Consider the following 23,224-nt stretch of genomic DNA (forward strand, 5'->3'; position numbering starts at 1 on the left):
ATAGCTTTCATAATGTAAAACAAATTAATGGTCAAACAGAGTTTCTATTTTCCTCTTTTTATATATAGACACCATTAACAGTAGTCTGCAATGAGTGTTTCTTTCACTGAATTAGCTTTTTTCCGCTTTAGCATTGCTCTTTGACTTACTGAAAAACACTGAGCATCGATTTGATGCTTATCTTTTAGTTGTTTTGTGTCTTTGGCAAATAGGAGGGATTTTCATGCTGTGTTAGGGGTTAGATGGATTTGTTTTATAAAATAAGGAGTAATGGGTGCTTTTTTGTCCCTGTTGAAGCATTATTGCAGTGATGAAGAAAAGGTTTAAAATATCACAATATGTATTTATATTTATATGTTTATGTGCAGCATGACATCCAAACTGTATTGTGATACAAATGTTATGCCTAAACTTAACCCGAATTATGTAACAAGATTTAATTTCTAAGTTTTGGGGTTTTCTTTTTGTTTTGTTTTTTACATTTTATTTCACATTTCAATCTTTCAGGTGTGTCTTGAAATGATGCTGTTATACTTTTAGGAGAAAATGTAAAAACAAATGAAATAAGAAACCTAACAGATACAATAGGCTCTCGCAGCCTTCGCTGCTCGGGCCTAAAAATAGAAGTATAGCTTAGGGCTATAAGGTCAAAATGGAACACACCCTAAATAAAAAAGGACACTTCTAGATATTTGTTGTCAGCATATCCATTTTTTTTTTTTTTTTTAACCTAACATTTCTATTCGATTACTCCAGCTGTTCTGCAAGTAAAAATGTACTTCCTAGAAAACTGTGGTGAGGTTCCTGATGATGGGATGACTCAGCCTCATGTTCACCACCTTAAAGCAAGAATGCTGTGAGGCGGGAATTAGGAGGCATACCTTAGTAACCACTGTTTGTTTTCAGGTGAAATGATTCACCAATAGACATTGTGGTCCCGAGCTTGAACATCAGTTTAGGAGTTATTGTTTTACTGACTCAGACTGTTGTTTCCATTCTGTTTTTCTTATCCGTGAGCATAACCTGCTCTACCTTAGATGCTCTCATTACCCAGCAGAATACCAACCTTTAAACACCTTGAAATGTGCGCAAACGGACCTCAATCTGACGCGTCTGGTTTCCCCTCAAATTGGTTTCATCTTGGTTATTTAACTTTTAGGAGAAGATCGACGGGGGGCGTAGCTGTTGTGTAACTGTCCATCAGTGTGGCTTTTAAGCTTTTCAAGATGTTTAAGCAGCACTTACTATTAAATACTCTTTTAGTGAACAACAGCTGAAGTTGAAAGTTGAAGCTGAAGTAAAAAAAAAAAAGAAATAAACTTTTCCATGGTTTAAGTGTGGCATAGATGCGGATAAGATAATATTTGAAGCAGGGGGAATAATGGTTAACAAATGAACGGCTGTTAAGTAGAAGGAAGATTTAGAAACAGGTTAAGGATGGCTCTGTGGGTGTGTAGCCATTAGCTTAGGCTCAGCCTGCTCTCCGTCTCTGGGAGTAGAGCTGTTTAGGTTATGTCTCTTGCACCCGCTGCACCCCCCTCTCGTTTTCCACAGCAAACGATAAAGTGATAATAGACCCAGTGGACTGAGTAAGACTCTGGGGAGAGAAATCAGAAGCTAATCTAATATCAGACTCGAGCCGTGCTTGTGGCCCTCAGGAAGGACGTCTGGTGCAGGTTTGTTTTCTGTTGCAGCTCATTTCTGCAAACACAGCCTCTGTTTTTCTCATGCAAGCTTATTTTCTTGGGCCTGCTCTGCCTTTCCGACCATACATTGTTCAGTAGTATAGAGCAGCGTCGATGCTTTCAGCCGAGGACTCAATGTTCCTCTAAAGTAGTTGTTTTTTCCTTTTTTTTTTAGTTTTTTTTTTTCGAGCCACAGCTGATAGGCTTTGCAGACCACTCTAATGAAAAACAACAGCTCTGTTTCCAAATCCAGCCTGACACAGAACGCCTGAGGGGTGGTATGTCTCTCCAATAGAAGTTATCTGTTTAAAAAGTTACGACTCGCATTGAATGATTGATTGATTCCTCTTTAAACCTCACGACTCTCCTCACTTTTTTTGGTTTCTTCATTTTAGAAATCTAGCTGACTCGTTTTACTGAGAGATTAACTCGGCCATTCTGGCTGCAGGTATTGTTGGGTTTGATGACGACTTGCAGCCTAAGAAACCTTAAAAAAAGGAAATCTGTAGCTGCTTTGATTATTTTTAATTGTTCAAATTGTCCTAAAAAAAAAAAAGCTTTAAAGGTTTTATTCACATTTCAAATTGGGATGATAAACCTGTCGGATGATTAACGGATTATTTCCAAAGTCTGTTATTTATTTTTGAGCCAGAAGTTAGGCTAAAATTTCCCCCAAAAAACATTGAAAATATTTAATTTGAAGACATTTACTGTCAGACGTGTGTTCTGCGTATTTTTTTTTTCTTTTTCCTGACATCAGCTCTGTTGTGTCGTGCAGAGACTGGCTGCTGGAGTGAACCAGTTTGCCTACACCTGCATACAGGACCATCCAATCTGGACCAACCAGCAGTTCTGGGAAACCACTTTCTACAGTGAAGTCCAGGGTCAGATCCGGACACTCTATTTAAACACCCCAGAAGAAAAGAGAGCCATCACCACCATCCCCAAGGTAAGCACGATATCTCAGCTGAGTCTTGCTTTCTAAATTCACACTAATGGTGAAGTAGAGTAAATTGAAACTCAAGGAACACAGCTGACTTAACTCTGACCTCAGCAGGATGTGGACCCCCCGTACCCTGCAGGTAAAGACGAAGAACAGACAGCCATGGACCTGGCTGCCGAGCAGCTGCGCCTCTGGCCCAGTCTAAGTAAGGAAAAGCAGCAGGAGCTGGTAAAGAACGAGGAGAACACCGTGTTTAGCCAGGCCATCCACTACGCCAACCTCATGGTTTACCTGTTGGTTCCTCTGGACACCAGCAAGAACAAACTGCTGCGCAACGCACCGGTCACCGACTGGGAGAGCGGCAGCAACAGCATTGTGACAAACAGGTCAGGATTTCATCCTTTGGAGGATTTCTTCCATTTTTGCTTTACAGTGAAATATTCCAGATAGTTAACCTGATTCTACGTAGAATCAGACAACCAGATTAAAAACAAAAATAGGTTTTAGTATAATATTTTTACATGAAGCAGACTTATTTCTCTGAGCTGGCATGCAATGCATAGTGAAGATACTACATCATCTTACCCTCTCAGCATCTGGGCGACTCCTGAAATAGATGTAAAACGATGAAATCCAAGGGAGTGTTGGCCTAGTGGTTAGAGCAGTGCACTTGTGCTCTAAAAAGGTTGCAAGTAACCCGGTTCAATCCTTTCAGCCTCCACTCTGGGTTCCTAAACTAAAACCCTTAACCCCCACTCTGCTCCACACAATGGCAGTCCACTGCTTCCAAAGGGAATGGTTCAAAATGCAGAGAATGAATTTCCCCATTGTGGGACAATAAAGTGATTTAAAACAGAAGCAAGTCCACATCTGACTGAAATACAACAAAAGGAAGGTTTTTAGGCGGCCTAGTCAAAGTCCATACATACAGTAAATTCAACCAAAAGGCTTTTGCATAACCTCAAACAGGCTGTTCATAAGGCTGGTTTTCTGTTGTTTTTTTCCCTATGAAACCAAATTGGATTCTTAGAGCGTTTGCAGCATTGCATTGTGGTAGCTTTATTCTTTTTATAAAACATGACCAAGTTGGAGCTTCAGTTCAGCTTGTTTTAGAGAATTTAAGGTAAAGCAATCAGCCTCAGCTGTAGGTAGCTTTTTAGTTCAGAGGATGTGAGTTTCTCTGTGACAAAGTGATGAAACGTCTGTGGGTGGATGTGGCCTAACTCACAGTCTACATGATACCTTCTGTTCAGGCCAAACAGGCGGCTGTATTTTATTTTATTTGTTTCCGACTTCGATCCATCATGTCAGCCTCTGTTGCTGCTGCATAAAACAGAACACGTCTTTTTTTCATCCACCTTCAGAATTTTTTTGGATGGTCCACCCTTGCATTTTATGGAGGATGTAATTTTTGATTTCAACAAGCGTGAGACAATGTTTTGGTTTTATTTTGTGCTGTTTATTTTTGGAAATGACAGAAGTGTTGCAGCTAAAGGTTTACTTATGTGGAAAATATTTGAAATGTTTTGTCTTCGATTTCTTTTTTTTTTTAATTCCCAGACTTGTTTATTTCTCCCAGGGAACATTTCGATTTCCCCATTCTGTATCTGTCCAAAGGAAAAGGTTGCATCACTTTTTCATGTGAAAGAATCTCCTGGAATAATTCAGTTAGAACTATAAATCCTGCCATCATCACTTCGCTCATGGCATGCTGAACAACACTCGGCCATTCACTGCTCTTTATCCAGAGTGCATGTTATATGTGAAGCCTGTCGGTGCATGGCCCCCTTCCCTCTAAAGCCGCGGTTTGACCTTTGAACATAATTTCTGCAGCATCGCTGGTAGCATGGCGGAGAGCTTCGATACAGAGAGTGGGTTTGAGGACTCTGAGAGCAGCGACACTGCAAACTCTGTGGTCAGATTCGTTGCTCGATTCATCGACAAGGTGTGCACAGAGAGCGGAGTCACCCAGGAGCACATCAAGAGCCTGCACTGCATGATCCCAGGTGCAGCCTTCACACACTCAGTCACTGCTCAGATTCCCTCTGCTTTATACTCAGTACCTCTAGGATGCCTGCATCCACAGACATGAATGAGCCCATTGCCTCCTACATGTCAAACGGACATGTCAGAAAGTGGACATGTGGGCTGGTTGTGTGTGTGTGGTGGTAACTGATCCCCGTGTCTGACCCACAGGAATCGTAGCAATGCAGATGGAGGCTTTAGAGGCAGTTCACAGGGAGAGCAGGAGATTGCCCCCGATTCAGAAGGTGAGTGTGATGCTCTACATCCAGCTGTGTGGAAATGTTTGTGTGGAGGGCCTTTATAATTAAAGAAAAAATAAGAATTAAAATGTCAAACTAAAAAGGATCAATTAGAAATATTTTGCAGATAGTGTCAGGTGACTGTAAAACACTTTAGCCATGCAGTTTCCAGGTCGTGTGACCCATACCATGATGGTTTACCACCGTGCTTCACTAGGGCTTATGTGAATTAGATTTTAGTATTAGGACTAGTTCTGGGAAATTAATTTTATTTTCATAATAACTATGAAGGCACATTTGTGTCTTTATTATTCAGTTAAAAATAAGGTAGCTTCAATCAAAAAATATGTATTTGTATGTACGTTCACACTGCAGCCTGAAGTGACCCAAGTCTGATTTTTTATTTTTTTGCCCCACATGCGACCTGGATCTGATCTTTTCATGGCAGTTTGAACAACACAGATCCGATCTTTTCCAATCCGACCCAGGCCACTTGGCTATTTGGTCCTGGATCCGATACGAATCTGATTTTTTTTCAAATGTGACCTGTGTCTAAATGGCCAGGTCGCATTCATCCGATCTAAACGCCATTAGAAGCCGACATAGGTCACTATTCTGGGTCTTGTTATAAAGAAACGGCAAGAAAAACAACAACAATGGCAGACAATAATGCGGAGAGCAGTATTTATGTTTAACCATCTTGAAAAGATTGTGTATTTATGGTTGGAAAAGATCGCTAGATGCACTCCGGCACTACCATCCATCTTTACTTCTGTAAACACAGTACACGCTGGCCTGTGATGTCATTGTGTCCTCTACTGCGCATGCGGTACACTTGCATTGTAGGACTGCACTTCCACAGGAGATCATGCAAGTCGCATATATTTTAAAATGTGAACAGCAACGCAAAAAAATCGGAATTGAGCATCAAGGCCTGCAGTGTGAACGTAGCCCACGATCGAAGATCTTTTTTGTGTTTGGGCCTTACATGGGTAGGAGATTTGTGTCTTAATCATTCAATTCCAAAAAGTTTTCTCAATCATAAAAATATTTTCAACCGAAAAAAAAAATATTATTTTTTTTTTAAATGAATTAAGTTTTGAAGCCTGGAGTAAAATGTCTTCATGCTTATGGTTATTACAAAGGCATTTTGAAATAAAATCACAATATTTGTTGAAAATAACCAATATTTTAGCCCTAAAAAAAGAGATTTGTCTGGTGTTGGTCAGGTTTTGTCTTATTGTAAAAATGTTAAGGTTTATCATCCTGTAGAGTCTGTCCTGATTTGGCATTAACTGGCTAGAAGGTGCAATCCTTGGGAGATCTGTTGTCCTGGCTGTGATAAAATCTTGTTCCTTGGGAAGGACATACCGTCTTAAATGCTACCAGATAGATGGGCAGCAGCAGTTGTTCCCCTCCGATCTGCATCGGCATTGTTATCTTTAGAAAGGATTTTACTGGCGTCACGACTATTGGTGCGTTTCATGCCTGCGATTGCTAAATTTATTCTGGTTTGCAGAGCACCAGTCTCATCCAGTTTTTGTTTTGTTTTTCCGGTCATCGTTGCACTTTATGTTTTGACTTGTGGATCCAGCTGTGCCCTACATCAGCCAGTTCTCTACAAATCACAGAATACGCTCGTAAAAATACGTAATACTATTACTGTCTAGGGAGCGGCTTGGAAACCAAGATGCACGTTCTGCTGGCCGCTCACGTGTCGGTGTGAGACCCAGCTTCCATTCTGGATATTTACAATTGCCAGAAAGCATGAAACAACAGACTCAATATTCAGGATTAGTCTGAATAAGTGGTGTTACAGCATTAAGAAGCTGTACTAGGTCACAGGGCTTGCAGATGTAATGAAGTACACAGGTCTCCCCTCTCTGTCCTGATTTCTATTCAAGGACAGAGGCTATAATTATCTCTGCGCCAGAGTTCAGCTCCTTTAGGTGGGCTGTGGCCTTAATGGGAAACCCTCTGATTGATTGGTTCCTCTTCCATTTTTTTTTATTTTTTTTTTATTGTCGACCAACATAATATTTATTTGGCAGCTCTGTGGGTCAAAAGGGCGTGAAGCAGAGAAGGATGCAGACATGAAATTAAAGAAACTCATTTCTTTTGCAACTTTTCAATGCACGTTTTCTCCAACAATGGTGCAATGTTAGGTTAGGTTCTAGAGTGAAATATTTTCAAAACCCAACCCCTTATTTGGGTCTTGTAGAGGGGAATCATGAAATCTTTCTCATGGGGGAAGCCCTGATACACAGTATGACTGAAATCAGTGGAAATGAATGCAAACAATGAATGCACATTGGCACAACATAAGAAGCAGCCTGCATCTTATGTTGTGCTGAATGGATTAATGAAGCAGCAAATTATAGACATATTGGCCAAAACCAATACAAGAAAAAAAAAACTTTAATGCCAGCCATCTAGCTCCAATCATCTTTCTTCTGCCTGCCTGTCAGAGTCGCGAGGAGCTGGTGCCGATCAGCAGTCTAAAGGCCCTGGACGGGTCAGCAGTCCATCACAGAGCAACTGATGGACAGACAGCCTAGGGGCAATTTAGAGGTGTCAATCAACCTGATGGTCATGTTTTGAACTGTGGGAGGGAGCCGAAGTATATGGCGAGAACCAATGCATGCAGAGGGAGAACTCCTCACAGATAATTAAAGTAGGGAGTGCCATGGGCCTACCAGTTCCAGGCTGTTTGGTTTGGATTAGTCAAAACCAACAGTGAGAGCCATTTCCACAAATGAAAAAAGTGAAACCTAACATAGAAAAGGTCACAGGAAACCAAAAAGCACTGCTGACCTAACCCCTTTAACATCTCTATGGCATCTATGGGGGAGTTGTGAAGCCAAAAAGAACACAAAGACCATCTCACCTTTGTACAAAGTATTGCTGCCAAGGTTTTAATAACCAGTTATTAGCTTTAGAAGACATTTAATTTGAGAACCTGGATGGTTTTACTATTTCTTTCCTCCAATAAATGCAATCGTTTTAAAATTCATAGAGTAAATATTTTTGCTAATTTAAAACATTAAAGTAAGGGATGATAAAAATGGCCTTTCATTCCTTGCTTCTTGTGCATACATTTTTTTAGACCTTATGGACATAAAAGCTCCATTAAATATATCTTGTAACTGAGAAAGCTATTATTTAGAAAGAATAGGTCAGGTCATGCATGATGATTATTCCATGTGGAAAGTATTTTGATAAGAATTCTTACAGCGACTGTGATTGCTGACACATAAGCTGAAATTTAAATTATGACCATTTTCATTTTTTAGATTTAAAGCAACCAAAAAAAAAAAGAAGAAAATGTCAAACGTTTCAGTTGCATTGAAATTGAAATCTTCTGATATAATTACAGAGGTCTGGATGGAATCACCTCAAGTTATTCTGCATGTGCAAAATGCATCATATCAGCTGTCCAGATGGTGAAAACATAATATGAAAATCAATAGCTCAGCACAGTAAATGAGACAAACAACCTTTTTTGCCGAAATTGAAAAGGGAAATTATTCTCAACAGAGGCTTGCAAATTGTTTGTTTTTCTTGGATGTTTTTGGATCCTTTCAAAATGCTGTGGTGGGTTATTTTTTTGTTGTTGATTATGTGCACGTAAGGTTTAATCCTTTCCAAAAAGGCCATATGGTGCTCTGATTAGACTTTATGATGATGAATTTATTTCCTAAATCTGATTCTGTGACGCAAATCTTGCTGCCGAGCTCTCTGCTGTTAGCTCTCTCTTGTCAATGAAAAATGCCGGAGCTGAAGCTGCGGACGTGCCTTTAAACAGGTAAAGCATGAGCCTGTTCTTCTGCATAATGTTTTTATTTTCTTTCCTCAGCCAAAGATTCTCCGTCCAGCTCTGCTTCCTGGGGAGGAGGTGGTGTCAGAAGGACTGCGGGTGCTGCTGGACCCTGATGGCAGGGAAGAGGCCACGGGAGGGCTCCTTGGGGGCCCCCACATCCTACCAGCAGAGGGGGCTCTGTTCCTCACCACATACCGCATTATCTTCAAAGGCATTCCCCATGATCCATTAGGTATATACTGAACCTCAGCAGAATAGATCTCTGATTCAAGGTTTGTCACTCATTCTGAGGCTGATCTTTGCGTCTGTGTGCAGTGGGGGAGCAGGCGGTCATCAGGGCGTTCCCCGTGTCCACAATGACCAAAGAGAAGAAAATCAGCATCCAGAACCAGCTTCAGCAAAACATGCAGGAAGGCCTGCAGCTCCGCTCCGCATCATTTCAGGTAAACATGCTCCCCAGGCCGTTGGTAGGTTAGAGTTAAACCGTTAATCTGTAGGATATGAGGTGATCTAACCCACTGGGGGTAATACCATTCAGTGTTGTTCAGACAGTTTCTGAAAACTATCAGACTCTTCTTGTTTTTTATGCAATTGTCCACATCTGCATTTACAATTAATGGCACCCACACGGTAAATAATCTTAATAAGTCATCTTTTTCTTAAGATAAGTGTATTTCTTCTTGAATTGAGGTGAGTGAGTCACTTTGCCAGTGGAACATAATTTACATTTGAAATAAGATAAATCAGGTGTATGTAATCTAATTATCTTATTTTAAGAGTAAAAATATTCATTCCATTGGCAAATCTTGTCATTTATCTGCTCAAATTAAGAGTAAATGCACATAATTTGAGAAATTTTTACTTATTTCTAGATCGTTTTAGCAGTGCAAAAATAGATGCTTGCATTGAAGTCAATTCAGATTGCAGTAAATGTCGCAGTCATTTCCAGTCTTCCTGCTGATGAAGGTTCTCAGTCATCCAGGTCATAGTCATTCCATAGAAATTCAAAAAATATCCACTGGACTTGGTTTCCAAGATTTGAAGACGTTTTGCCACCTCTCCAGGAAGCTTTCTCAATTTGAATTGAGAAAGCTTCCTAGTGTGATTTTAGGAATCATCAGGTTTTATTTTAAATACTTCCTATTTACTCATTTAAGGTTCCTCAAGCCTCTGGAGATTAAAAAAGCCTATAGCATCACAAATTCTCCATCATACTTTGGAGTCTGCAGGAGCCGCTTTGCACCTGTTTATGTTTGGCTTCAGAGTAAACTCCCCTAACAGGTTTATTCCAGAAATCTTAGTTTATTCTGTGCAAAGGAAACAGTCAAGGTTTGAGGTCTGTTTTTTTTTTTACTATCCTTTCACTGTCTGTTCAGTTTTAAACCTGAAATGAAAAGCCCTGTCACTTTCAACTTGTGTTGTAGTATAGATCACACAAACCAGTACTCCCAGTACTCTTTGGTGTCGGTTGGTGTGGTCCTGACTACAACAAAACTTTCAGCTTTTGTCAGACATCCTATTGTCTCCATTTCCTGTGTAATCTGTAAATAGTTTTCATATTTATTTATTTCATAGCCTCTTACAATTACTCTGTGTTTATATATAACATTTGTATTCCATACATACATAGATCACATGTAAATAAATATTTATATCCTGTATAGCACTTCTGGATAGATGCAAACTACATTTTTTTTGCTTTGTACTTGTGACAGTGTAATGACAATAAAGTTGAATTCTGTTCTATTTACAGTTTAGCCATAATTGAAGGTCATATTATTTTGTCTTTCAATTATAAAGAGTAGTGAAACGAGACAGGCCTTAAAAAGCACACATTAGAAAAGAAAAACCATAACATTTTTTTTCATATCAAATGATGGTGGTGCCAGTGGGGGTTTTTTTGTGTTTGTGTTTTTTCATTGATTTCCCTGTAATGCAGTTTATTAAATGTTGGGGTTTTTAAGTTTCAGAGAAGCAGTGTCAGACTAGGTCAGGGATCTGCAACCTGCGGCATGTTGTTCTTTGGACCCTCTACACTGGCTCTTAATAGGGACAAAAATTATATAATGAACTAACTAATGTATTCTCATATTAAATACCAGTCTGAGAAGCTTTATTCTTTTTGTAAAGAATATATGAATTGAATTTTCACAATAGAATGACATCAAAAGAACCAGAAGTATGTTTTTAGAGCTATTTTACTTTTATCTCTTATGTGTTTTTTTATTATCATTATTTTTAGCTTTATATGAAATAATACCCTATAGAAGAAAATCCTTGCATAATTTTAATGAATTATCTCGTGTTTTTCCTTATTTTAAAAGCTAAAAATTTAAATCAACTCATAGTTGTTTAAGATTTCCACAGATTTCCTATGGCAGATATTTAACAATGATAATAGGTTGTGTTTTATGAAAAGGTCATACAGTATTTTGCAGCTCTAAATGAATAAACTTATATTTAGCCATACTCAGTGAAATAATAATTATAATTGTAATAACTGAACTTAATTAATCTCACATTGGAGAAATGTACCTCTGCATTTTAACCCATCCCCTTGGGGAGCAGTGGCCTGCCATTGTGTGGCGCCCGTAGAGCAGTGTGGGGTTAAGGGTCTTGCTCAGCAACCCAGAGTGGAGGCTGTGGGGATCAAACCGAGTACTTACAACCTTCTCAGAGCACAAGCACACGGCTGTTACTACTCCCCCCTGGCTCTTTGGATTTAAAGGTTGCAGACCGCTGAACTACAGTAGGTGTTTTCATAGTTTGGACAATGGAGAAATAAATCTCTAGAAATCCCCAAAAATAGGTTGTATATTATTAGGAGCCCAACAGAAGGCCCTTCCTTAACATCACCATACCATAGAAGAGAACATTTATTTATCCCCTCTTTAATTGGACATTTGTCTTGATCAGCTTTCAGCACCAAGAAGTAGGGTTGATTAAAAAAGTTTAAAGAAGAAAACTACATTTTTTTCGACTCAAAGTAGAGCCTGCAGACCTCCATAGACCACCTATTGAGAATGACTGAAAGAGAGTCTTAAAGAAACACAAATGCCTAAGCTATTTGGGTCATACTGCATTCAATTATATAACAGCCAGTTTATAGCAGAGAGTATAAATTGTTATTATTAGAGTCAATGGTCGTTTTAATGCCAATATATTTTTTTGGCAGCCCCTCCATGTGCACATTCCTCCATCCTGTGTCCCCTGCTGTGCAGGGTTACTTCATCCTTCAGGATAGCAGAACCAGCTTTGTCACGCTTTGAGACCCTGACCTTAGACCCTCCCTGGCGCTGTGGTCAAACTGTTATCAGCTGTGTAATGGCTCCCAGGGTCATCTAACCTGAACCCCTCTGAGCTCAGGGATTAATTTTCTGGAAAAGATTCTACAATCTATGGGTTGTATGCAAACGCTCTCTGTGAATGCGTAAACTGAGGGGGAATCACAGCCTGATTGCGCTGATTTGAAAAGTTTTGCTTTGATCTCTTAGGAAAATTGCATTGTTAATGCCATGTTTTGCATTCCCCCCCAAAAAAAGAAAAAAAAAAAAAAAAGTTCAACATAAAATTTATGTTCAACCTTCAGGGGGGTATGAACATAAAACCCCTGTGGTCTAGGATATAACAAGCTTCTTAGAATCAAAGGGAGATGCTATTCTTGTGAAGCATGTTTTGGCACTTTTTAGTTGCTCTCTTGTAAAACTGTTTACGGTTCATTCCTGTCATTTTACTCAAGACTCTGAGCACGATCGCTCTGGCCGTGCACAATCTTGTTTCTCCACAGGTGCTGTTGAACCCAAACACAGACTCCTATTAAAGTCTAATGGTTTGTTTAAATGCCACTTTCCGGTAATGATGTTTCGGTCTGTTTGTTGCAGTTAATAAAAGTAGCTTTTGATGAGGAGGTCAGCTCGGAGATGGTGGAGATCTTCAGGAAGCACCTGCAGAGAATCCGCTACCCACAGTCCATCTTCAGCTCCTTCGCTTTTGCAGCAGGACAAACAGCTCCTCAGCTGAACCTTCCCAAACCCAAAGAGAGAAACACTGGCTTTAGGTCTGCCAATGCCCACTAATGCCCTGAGGCCAAACTGTTTTTTTAAACCAAATCACATGTGGAAGGAAATATCACCTTAAATAGATGCTTTGTTTTCCCTACAGAACACTGTCTAAAACTATTGTTAAAGGAGCGAAGAGAGCAGGAAAGATCACCATGGGCCGCGGTAGTCAGAGCTCACTGAAGAAGATGGACAGAGGCAGCCGGACGACCTGGCATGAAGACGATGACATTTCAAGTGAGAGGAAAAATGTTTCTACCTGTGAGAGTATCAACGTGGAGAGAAGGGGGGAAAAAAAAAAAAACATTTCTTGATGTAACTCAAATTTTTGTGTTTGATTTAGTATCTGATGATGGTGAACCACCACCCAGCAGCACGTTGAGAGCCTCGGAGAAGTCCACCATGGAGCAGCTGGTGGAGCAGTCCTGTTTCCGAGACTATCAGCGCCTGGGTCTGGGCACCATCACCATCAGCCTATCTCGTTCCAAAGCAGGCGAGCAGTTCAGGATCACAGCCGTAAACAGACTCTACTCTCTCTGCCGCAGGTACAGCAGCCCTCTGATTGCCTATGCCTCTTCATCTACAACTTAGCTGCTTTATTTCATCCCCACTCTAACTGCTTTTTCTTGTTCTCTTTGCAGCTACCCCGGGCTACTGGTTGTTCCTCAGGCCGTGCAGGACAGCAGTTTACACAAAGTGGCTCGCTGCTACAGGCACAACCGTCTGCCTGTTGTGTGTTGGAAACATCCACGGACCAGAGCTGTGTTAATGCGCTCAGGAGGCTTCCACAGCAAGAGTGTGGTGGGACTGTTCAAGTCCCAGAATACTTCCTCAGCATGTGGGTTTGCTTCCTAAGAGGCACTAAAAAAATATCCCTTAAAAAAATGCGTTTTTTGTTAGTGGATCACTTAGTTTGCTGTAACTTTAGCTTAGAGTGAAAAGAAATGTGATGAAAACATTTCCCTGGTTGGGAAAAAAAATGAAACTTCTGTTTAGTTATTAATTTTTCTGTTGTTTTTTTTTCTGTTTCAGCACCGGCTTCTTCCTCAGATTCATCCAGTAGTCTTGAACAGGAGAAATATCTTCAAGCCATCCTCGACTCCATCCCCATTTACTTCAAAACCAATGGCACCAACACCCTATCCAACCGCTCCCTCATCGGCCTTTCACCACGTAAGATATTATTTTGGTTATTTTGGCCCCACTTTTTTTTACATTTTGGGAGTTTTTCTGTTTTTGTTTTTTTTTTGTCAGTTGTTTGTGTTATTTCCCAGAAACGAAGAAAATTAAAAACAAGACAACATTGATATTGATTGGCTCTCCATGATTGGTCTAAATAGGTGTCACAAATTTCATTTAAAAGAATAAACCAAAATCTGACTAAATTTTTAAAAATCCAAGTTTAAGTCAGAGATTTCTTACCAATGTGAAAAAATCAAATATGGCTGCCTTGCATATAAGTTAATGTTAGTGCTTACCTGCACTCTATTTTCTGAACTATTGTTTAAAAACATTTTTCTACTGTACAATCTATTTTAGTTAAGGTGTTGCTGCCAAGCAAGAAAGCAGCATGATATTCAAAGCAACACATTATTAGTTTATGTCACTAATAATAGAAAGGATGGCTATTGAGAACCCCAATCAGCAAACTCCTCTGGTTTTTAAACCTGGAAGCTTGATTAAGTTCGGTTAACTTACCCCAGCGGCTGTTTCCATTTCTCACATGTTTGATATTTTGGTCAACTGTGCAGATTGTTCTTAAAATTATTGTGAGAAATTAGTGATAAGTGTCCTTAAAAAAACAGTGCGTTCTTAGTAAATGTAATCACAATCACTTATCTTGCAAATAATTGTGTCAAAACATTATGTAAACGTCACAACAAGCAGCATGAGAACCACCAGGGATATTTGTGCCTTAGTGTGAAAGCCAGGGATTTAGACAATATACCCGTTTATTTCTTTCACCTGCACAAATCAACTTAAGAAATTACACAATACACTGAAAATAATCTGATTTCTCTGTGCTTTGCTGCAAATATTTAAACACAGTCTGCTTTAAATGACCAACTCCAAACAATGCATTGACTCTGCTTATCTTTTAGATCTACTTTAGTGTTTATATCTTTTACACTCTGATCTTGTTATTGTTTTCAGACTTTATAATCCAGCCAGAGCAGTAAAGATGGATTTTCACAGAGTTTTACCGGTCAGCCCGCTTTGCACAGTAGCTGAAAACGGTCGTATGTAAATGGAGGACGGTTTATAATGTTATCAGTTAGCTCCTTATCTTGGGGGCATGGGAAAGGGCTGTTTAAAGCAAACAGATCAAAGGTCTCTGCCTCTACTGCCAGTAAGACAGCTCACACACCTTAAGGTTTCCTAACAGGACAGACTGAGTCGCATTATGACCTAAGCTTGTTTCCACTTCTCTTAAAAAGAAAGTAACCCACATAACTAAAGGCTGGAGGCTGCCTATGTAAGCAAGTTAGGATATCAAAACATATCAACAAAACCTTAGTTTTACATTTTGACATTAATAATAATATTTTGAAATTGCATGCTAACTTTTACAACTTTTTAAAGTCATAGTTTCTTTTCAGTTAAGTTTCTCTGGATGAAAAGATGTATTCTATTTAAAATCCAAAGGTAGCAAGAGTAACCAAAACTGTAGGAGTTGCACTACTTCATCACATTTTTATTCAAGTAAAAGTAAAATTAAGCATTGTAAGCTACATTACTAAATTTTCAGGACCTTCTAAAGGTCAGACTGCATACTACAGTGACATGAACTGCAGTTCCTCTCCCCTGGCTTCAGCCCTCTGTCAGCCTGGCGGACTTATCCAATCTTCTGCCGTTCTGCTTCAATCCAAGATCCAATCAAATCTACAGCCGCTCTACACTATGTGTATTTCCTGTTTGGTACCTTTCGAGCTTGTTTTTTTGTATGACCACCATTGCGGAAAACGACTCGTGAAATTGGACCAGCCAGAAGAGTAAGGTGTGCGAGAACAATGGGGCCCTTTTTCCTCCTGGATCGCGGGTCTATTTTGTCCTCATGTCCCTCCGTTGGCATATAAACAAGCTGCCACTTCCTCACCGCCTCGGCCGTATCTAGATCCACAGCGAGTTCGTGATTGTCCCTTTTGTGTTGTGGCGTGGAATACCATAGCACAGAACACGCTTCAATAATTCGCATAAATTAAAAATATCTGCGACACACTGCTGCTGGAGTATAAGCAGCCCTTTAGCCTCTAACTAGCCCTGACCAACTGTAGTCTCTCCCAGGCCTTAAGCGCTCTAAGCTACACTGGAAAAACGATCTAGAAATAAGTAAAAGTTTCTTAAATTAAGTGTATTTACCCTTAATTTGAGTAGGTAAATTAGATGATTTGCAAATGGAGTATTATTACTCTTAAAATAAGATAAGTAGATAACATTCACTTCAAATAAGACAATGCAATTGTGTTTCCTTATTTTAAGTGTAAATTGTCTTGTTCCATTGGCAAGATGTCTCTTTTACCTCCTCAATCCAAGAACAAATGCACTTATTTAAAGAAAAAATGACTTATTTAGATTTTTTTCCAGTGTAGCAACAACAAGCTGCCGCATCTACCGCTATGGTTCATTTGCTCCTAGTAGCCTACTGGTTCTGGCACTCTCAGTTGCTGTTCTCACTTTGATTCCCTGACTCTACGGTTGATTCGTCCCTCTGTTTTGGGCACTTTGATCAAAACAGACATGGACCGAGGGGCAAGAGAAAGAAAAAACACTCAACATGTGCTTGAAATCTCTAGTTTTCATAGTTATCTGCCTGTTGCCGATCATGGCCCGTCTCAGTCTAGTTTACATAGATAAGTTTAGAAATAGTTATTTATTAGTCTGTTTAGGATCTAGTTTTTATAGGCCTAACTCACTGCAGTCACATTGTAATGGAGATCACAACAGTCTCTAGTTTGTCAGTTTCTGCACTGCTGTAGCACAAAGATGCCTGCCTCCACAAATGGTACACCTGCTCCCATGTGATTATACATTACAATTTCTAATGCAAGGCAAACATAAAGATTAAGACTTTCAGTTCATTGATGACAATAAATAACATCCGTATGGATAATATATGACATTTCTGTAAATTCCTGTAATTATTAGGCTCTGTACCTTTAACGAAATTAGTCAAGTAAGAGTAAAAATGTTTTTGGTAAAAAGGCTATTAAAGTACTGAGTAACTGATCTATTAATGCTCATAAGCTTAACAACTGATTACAAAATTATGTAAAATTTAATGAAATATTAACTGATATACAAATTCTGGTATATTAAAGAATGAGGCAGAACTAATTAAACTAAACAAAATATAGGTGGAATGAACACTTTTAAAATGCATTTTTTGAGTTTAACTTTAACAAATCAATGGTTACAACACTTGAAATCATTTAAATCAGTTTACTGTTTACTTTATTTTCACTCAATCTCTGAATAACATGACAGCAGATGAAAAATTACATTTAACCAATAAGCCCTGACAAAGAAGTATGCATATTTTTAGGAAAACAAGCTTGTTTTATTTAGTGAAGTCACTTCAATGGATGGCTTTGCCAGAAATTTTACTCAAGTAAGATTAGTTATACTTCTAAAAGTAATTTTTTTTTTTTAAAGTTACTCAAGTAAATATAACTGAGTAAATACAACTAGTTACTACCCACCTCTGCAAAAACACCCAACTATTATTCCAACGTTAGGATGTCTGAAATAAGAAATAAAGTCTAATTTACATGCAAAGTGCTGTTTGGCTCAAACCAATCTAGGAAATATCATTGAACCTCTACTGCCTACACTGCTGCCTGTCCCGCTAGCTAACTTGATTTAGCTTCAAGGGGAAGCATCAGGGGAACCATGTGGAAAAAAAACATGGCTTGTTTTCAAAAGGACAAAAGGCCACTTTGAGTTCATTTCTTCCGAAAAATAGAAAAAACGCACACTTGCACTTCTCAAAGTTATTTCTGTTTGCTCCACCTCTTTTTATTTTTTCTTTCTTTGTTCTCAGGTAATCGTTTTCTTTCTTTCTGAATTGGGTCAGCACTAATCTTTTATCCACTTATCTTTATATGTCTGTGTGTGTATACAGTAAGAGAGACAGATAGGAAAAATGAGACTATTTATATTTTCAGGATTTAAAAGGAAATTTGTATAATAAGGTTATGTCAGAACAACCGGACAGTCTGTGGTCTGCACTTGGTACGTTCTTTTCCTCTGACTTAAACCAGCCCTGTCTGTATCGATATCCTGCTTTCTGCACATTAAACTTAAATAACTCAGAATTTCTAAATGATATTACCGTAAGCTGATGTAGACACACTGAGATTGCAGTTGTCATCAATTTCTCAACTAAATCTGTAACTCTATACATGTAGTGTGCGACTTACATCCTGTTTGCTGTGTCATTCTTACACCCTCAGGCAGTGAAAGAAGAACGTCGCGGTTATCCAAGATGGCTCCCGTCCACTTAGATATCTCATTCTCAAACAGCTTCACGAGAGGAGGTGAGTGTTTGTCGTTGGAAAAAACAATATCCAGCGTTGTGTGTGGTTCTGCTCAGGTGAAATATGAAGCACGAGTGTCACATCAACACTGCAGCTCTCCTCCAATCCTTCAAAGTCACGTTGAGCAGATTAATGGGGATCATGAAGCTCCACAAATTTCAATTCGTCCTGTGTGGAAAAAATACTTTTTCTTTGTGTAGGAAAAAAATTACGGTAACGCTTCTTTTACAGTACACCAATAACCATGTAAAAACATGGTAATAAGATAGCAAGTCCCAGTATATTACTTGGTAACAAGAAAACTTTATTCGGTAATAACCCCAAAATTTAGGTATATATGCAGGTAATTACCTACATATTATTACAATTATATGTTACTATATAACAATATAGACTTTTAGTGTGTAATTCCCATTAGGTTACAACATTCAAGTTTCTATTACTGGCCGCCACCTACCAACACTTTACAAAGTATATTGTAACTTGTGATCAGGTTAATAAATCATTACATAACTGAACTCAAGTTTGCCGTCATCTAGGTTTGGTTTTCTGTTATATGCAAAGTAATAAATTGCATTTTACTAGATTACTAGACACATTAATTTATCGCTGTCGGTGAAATGACTGACTTACCGGTAATAACGGTTTGACATCTAAGAAGTCTGACTTTACCTTGTCGGCCTAAAATTTAAAGCGCAGCGCTTACCAAAATTCTCGATAAAATATTTCTTGTTATCTAGTAATATGATGTTACTTGCTAAATTATTTCCATGTTATTGCATAGTTATTAATGTACTGTAAAAGAAAGTGTTACCAAATTACTCAATAAATTGTTTCTATATATTTAAATATGCATTATTTTTGATAGTTTGAAAGTTGCTCAAAAACATTTTACTCAGTGTTATGTTATTCTCCAGATGTAGGCCGAATGTACCGCTAAGCTGATATGTTATTGTGACTGTTGGTATTGGAATGTGAACTCTTGAAAAGAAACCTAAGTAACAGTGTTTTGGTCTCATATCTTAGCTGTTGCTCACCCATTCAGATAAAAGGTCAGAGGCAGCCATGTTGTTCAGCTTGACTCAGCGGATTACCAGTGCGCTCATGAAGGCATGACACATCACCTCCTAGATTTTATTTTTTAAGACGAGTGCTCTACTCCCTTCCTTTTTTTTTCTTTTTTTTTCCACCACTGAGTTACGATAACTGTATCCAAGAAAAACCTTCTGAAAATATTTGGTAATCTGCAGATATAATTATTATTTTTTTTTATGTCTTTTGATACTATTTTTGTCTTCTCAAAATAGTAAGGGTGCATCGCCTTATCTTCATGAAACTATTTAAACTATAAATTATTTGTTACTAAAAAATGAAAGTCTGGCTTGAATCAGCAGTTTTTCAGTCATTTTTTACATGGGGGGGATATGGCTTTCTGCCCAGAGAGGCGAAGCCTGGAGGGGCGTAATGACATTAAAAAAATGTAGAAAATGTAGATAAGTAGAAAATGCAGATAAATAATGGATATGAATCTGTGGTGTGACGCGTAATAAATCCAAAGCACTGCTGATGACTAAAGTTGGCATCTCATTTATCGTAATTGATGTTCTAAAATGGGCCAATTGTTATAGAGAGGTTACAGAAGCATTAGTTTTTCATTTTCCGCTTTAACCATAGAATATTTAAAAAGGTCCATAACTTTTATTCTGATGGCTTTCGTTCGCTGTTACTAAATGTATTTCTATAGAATCTTCTTTAGAAAAGTTTTTATTGTTATAAGCTGAAGTTTACATACATCTCCATAGTAGCATTTTCCCTTAAGAGGATGATTTGGATCAAATGTTTTTGGTTTTGTTGCACAACCTTTCACAGTGGTTTGAATTTTGGACTATTTAGATTTTAGGCTAACTTCTTCATAACCACTGACTTTCTAAGGAATCAAATTAGTTCCTTAAGCATGAAGAAAACATTTAAATCCATTTATTTTATGCAGTGTGTGCAGAGGTGAAATTAGGAGATTTTCAGTTTTCCAAAAATTGCTGAAAACATTTAACCCCATCAGTTATCAGATGATATCTTTTGATATTTCTGCTCAGCTGCATAAAAAAAAAGGGCACAATTCATGTAACAACCATCACCGCTCTGCAGAGCAAATGTGTCACATCTGCTCTGCACTAAAAAAACCTAAATCGTTTTTTTTTTGTTGCTGGGTAAACTCCACTTCATTCATGCATGCTACTGTATGGCAATCATCCTCCCCATCATTAAAAAAATTATTATTCATATGGTCCAACCTACTATGTTTTTGTTTTTTTTGCATGTTTGTGAGGTTATAAGTTTGGTTGGTGACGTTAATTTTGCCTCATCCTCTCTTCTATACCCATCAAATACCCAGTGCTTGAGTACAGAGACAAACTATTTGCTCCCTCAAACCAAAAACCTGCCAGTAAGGAAAGAGCCCACAACCAAGGTATAGTGAAACTGTTGCTTCCCCTCCTTTCTGGCACATCTGTCAAGCCTCAGCCTCTCTGCATCCTCTAATCTACACAAACGCTCACTAACCAGGTCAAATAACACAGCTCATCATGCTGCCAAGCTCTCATATAGAACGTCCTACTAATGGTGGCTGACTTTGCGGCTGCTCCTCTGGGAGCTGTGGTTTTTCTAAAGCCAGAGTGGCTGCTTTGATGCGGTCTCTTCTTTTGTTCATGACTTGGCTCAGCACGGCTGTGGTCAGCTATGAGCCGGGACCAAAGCGACGAGGAGAGGAAGCCATTCGTCATGAAACAAGAGTCAAACAAAATGAAACTGCTGCAGTTAGGAGACGACATGTTAGCTAAACAACAACTCTGCATGCCAGGGAATAAAAGACTTGCAAATATTTCTTTATGACGCAAGTGATTTTTGTTTGTTTGTTTCTATTTTTTTATGTTTATCACTGAGTCATTTCAGCATCTTGACCCTTTCATCAGGTCAAGCTTTAAATGTAAACATTTAGCTGATCATCTCTATCAACAGTTTTACAGAGAGTCTGCTTACAAAGCTGGATCGGTTTTAAACCAAACCGGACTTTAAATTCAACACATTAAGGGATTTAAGTTTAAATGATAATTTCCGCTTTAAAAGACTTTCATTATTTACTGTCAAAAATGTAAAAAAAATTATAATTTTAAAAAGCCTGATGGCGATTTTAGAGAAAAGTCCCATTCCTTGTTATTTATGATGTTTGAACATTATGGCATGCTGGCTTATGTAGAAATTAGTTGGCTGGTTGACTTGCTAAGAATCCCAGCAACTTCTGCTTCTAATATCTCAGATCCACAGAGGTAACTGCTTTGCTGGCACGCACACGACAGGAAGGGGTTAATGTCATTCAAAATGCTGTGCATGCCAATGTAGTCTGCATGTCTCACATTATTCAGTTCTAGTTTATTTGACAGCATGTGTAAACCGGTGCCACTCAGACAAGCTACCTCCTGCAGCCATGTGAATCTATGTAACTTATTTTTTCTTTGGTGGGGGATGATCTCTGTTTGCAGGCATGTGGGCCAGTCTCCGCTCAAGCAGCAGGTCATCTCAGCATCTATCACAGGGTGACTTGGGCACCAGACAGGCAGGGAAGAATCTGGCGCCCCCTGCAGGAAGCATCAGTCTGCAGACTCAACTGCGGAAGCATCATGCTGCTTTTTACATCTTTGGAGAAAAGTCAAATCTGCGGGTGAGAAAGAGAATAATCAGCCTGTATGAATCAACATGGATTGTTTTATGTTGCAGGAAGCTTTGTTGTTGAGTCACACTTTGTTCTGATTATTTTATATTTATATATATTTTAGCTGTGAAGCTTGTGGTGGTCACATAGTTGTAGTGATCTAAAGAAATCCTCACTCCGCGTGCAGCCTAACATGTCGGTTTCTGTCACTGTCCGACAATGAGGTGGCATTTATGGCAGAACATGAAGTAACATAGCATGCAGTTCAGTTCAAATCATTTGAGCTTCCTTGGAAGCTGTGTTTGAGGCAGTTTCAGCACTGAAGTGTTTGGTCATGTCCAAAGTTGTCTTTCCAAATATTGAGTGATTAACAGGCTGTGCCATCCCTGGCAATTGCAAAGTTTTCTTGTTGGGTCTATTAACTGCTGTGGTCATTAAAGAAAGAGGAAATTTATCTTTTAAAATTTCATCTCCTGCAAATAAGAAAGTGTCACCTGTTTGGACGATTCATCTAAAGTTCATAAAGGCCGAGAAATCATAGAAGAGTTCCAATCTGGGGAGAATTGTGATTCTTTTTCATCAAAGGACAAACATTGAATCACCTTTGGACAAAATGGTTTATATAAAAATCTAGGACTGCAACTAACGATTATTTTGCTAATTGATTAATCTGTTGTTTATTTGTTCTATAAATCGATTAATCAGAAAAGTTTCCTTAAAGCAGATTTTGTACAGAATTAAACCAGGTGAAGCTAAAAGCAAAATATTTCTATATTTCTTTTAGAATTTTGGTATAATTACTGCTTTAAGGAGGTCACTCTGTCAGCTAAAGGCATGATTCTCTATACTCCAGTTAATGATTAATCAATCACTAAATTAGTTGACAATTAATAAAAACTCAAAAACAATAATCAGCTTCAACAGTTTTTAGATGTTTTATTTTTTACTATTACAATCCCCCAGGTTCTTTATGCTGCACTGTAATGAAGAAAACTGGTAAATGAAGTGTGTACCATTAGATTGGCAATAATAATAATCATAAATTGATTCATTACTTTCAAAAAGTGATAGAATTTTCATGAAGGATCTTTTTGAACAAAGGAACTAAATGTGTAATAATAAAACCTCAAAGCATTTTCTTTGATCAACTTCTTGTCTTTGATTGTGTTGCACTGCAAATAATTGAAATCTAAATAAGTCATTTTTTCTTA

At 38.5% G+C, this 23,224-nt stretch overlaps 1 protein-coding gene across 3 annotated transcripts in view; it reads left to right on the forward strand.

Annotated features, from left to right (window-relative positions):
- sbf2 (SET binding factor 2) overlaps window positions 1-23,224 on the forward strand; it is a 116,396-nt gene that overhangs the window by 81,387 nt on the left and 11,785 nt on the right. The window contains exons 18-31 of one of the 3 annotated variants that reach the window (XM_015383466.1): window positions 2,464-2,634; window positions 2,740-3,014; window positions 4,462-4,634; window positions 4,825-4,898; window positions 8,749-8,944; window positions 9,028-9,155; window positions 12,594-12,769; window positions 12,874-13,007; window positions 13,114-13,315; window positions 13,412-13,608; window positions 13,803-13,943; window positions 18,224-18,307; window positions 20,700-20,774; window positions 21,844-22,022. In XM_015383466.1, coding sequence (XP_015238952.1) covers window positions 2,464-2,634; window positions 2,740-3,014; window positions 4,462-4,634; window positions 4,825-4,898; window positions 8,749-8,944; window positions 9,028-9,155; window positions 12,594-12,769; window positions 12,874-13,007; window positions 13,114-13,315; window positions 13,412-13,608; window positions 13,803-13,943; window positions 18,224-18,307; window positions 20,700-20,774; window positions 21,844-22,022 — 2,205 coding nt within the window. The remainder of the gene's footprint in view (window positions 1-2,463; window positions 2,635-2,739; window positions 3,015-4,461; window positions 4,635-4,824; window positions 4,899-8,748; window positions 8,945-9,027; window positions 9,156-12,593; window positions 12,770-12,873; window positions 13,008-13,113; window positions 13,316-13,411; window positions 13,609-13,802; window positions 13,944-18,223; window positions 18,308-20,699; window positions 20,775-21,843; window positions 22,023-23,224) is intronic. The other 2 variants (XM_015383467.1, XM_015383468.1) reach the window with 2 other exon arrangements.

The sequence above is a fragment of the Cyprinodon variegatus genome, unplaced genomic scaffold, assembly GCF_000732505.1.
Source record: "Cyprinodon variegatus isolate N-32 unplaced genomic scaffold, C_variegatus-1.0 Scaffold285, whole genome shotgun sequence".
Taxonomy (NCBI): Eukaryota; Metazoa; Chordata; class Actinopteri; order Cyprinodontiformes; family Cyprinodontidae; genus Cyprinodon; species Cyprinodon variegatus.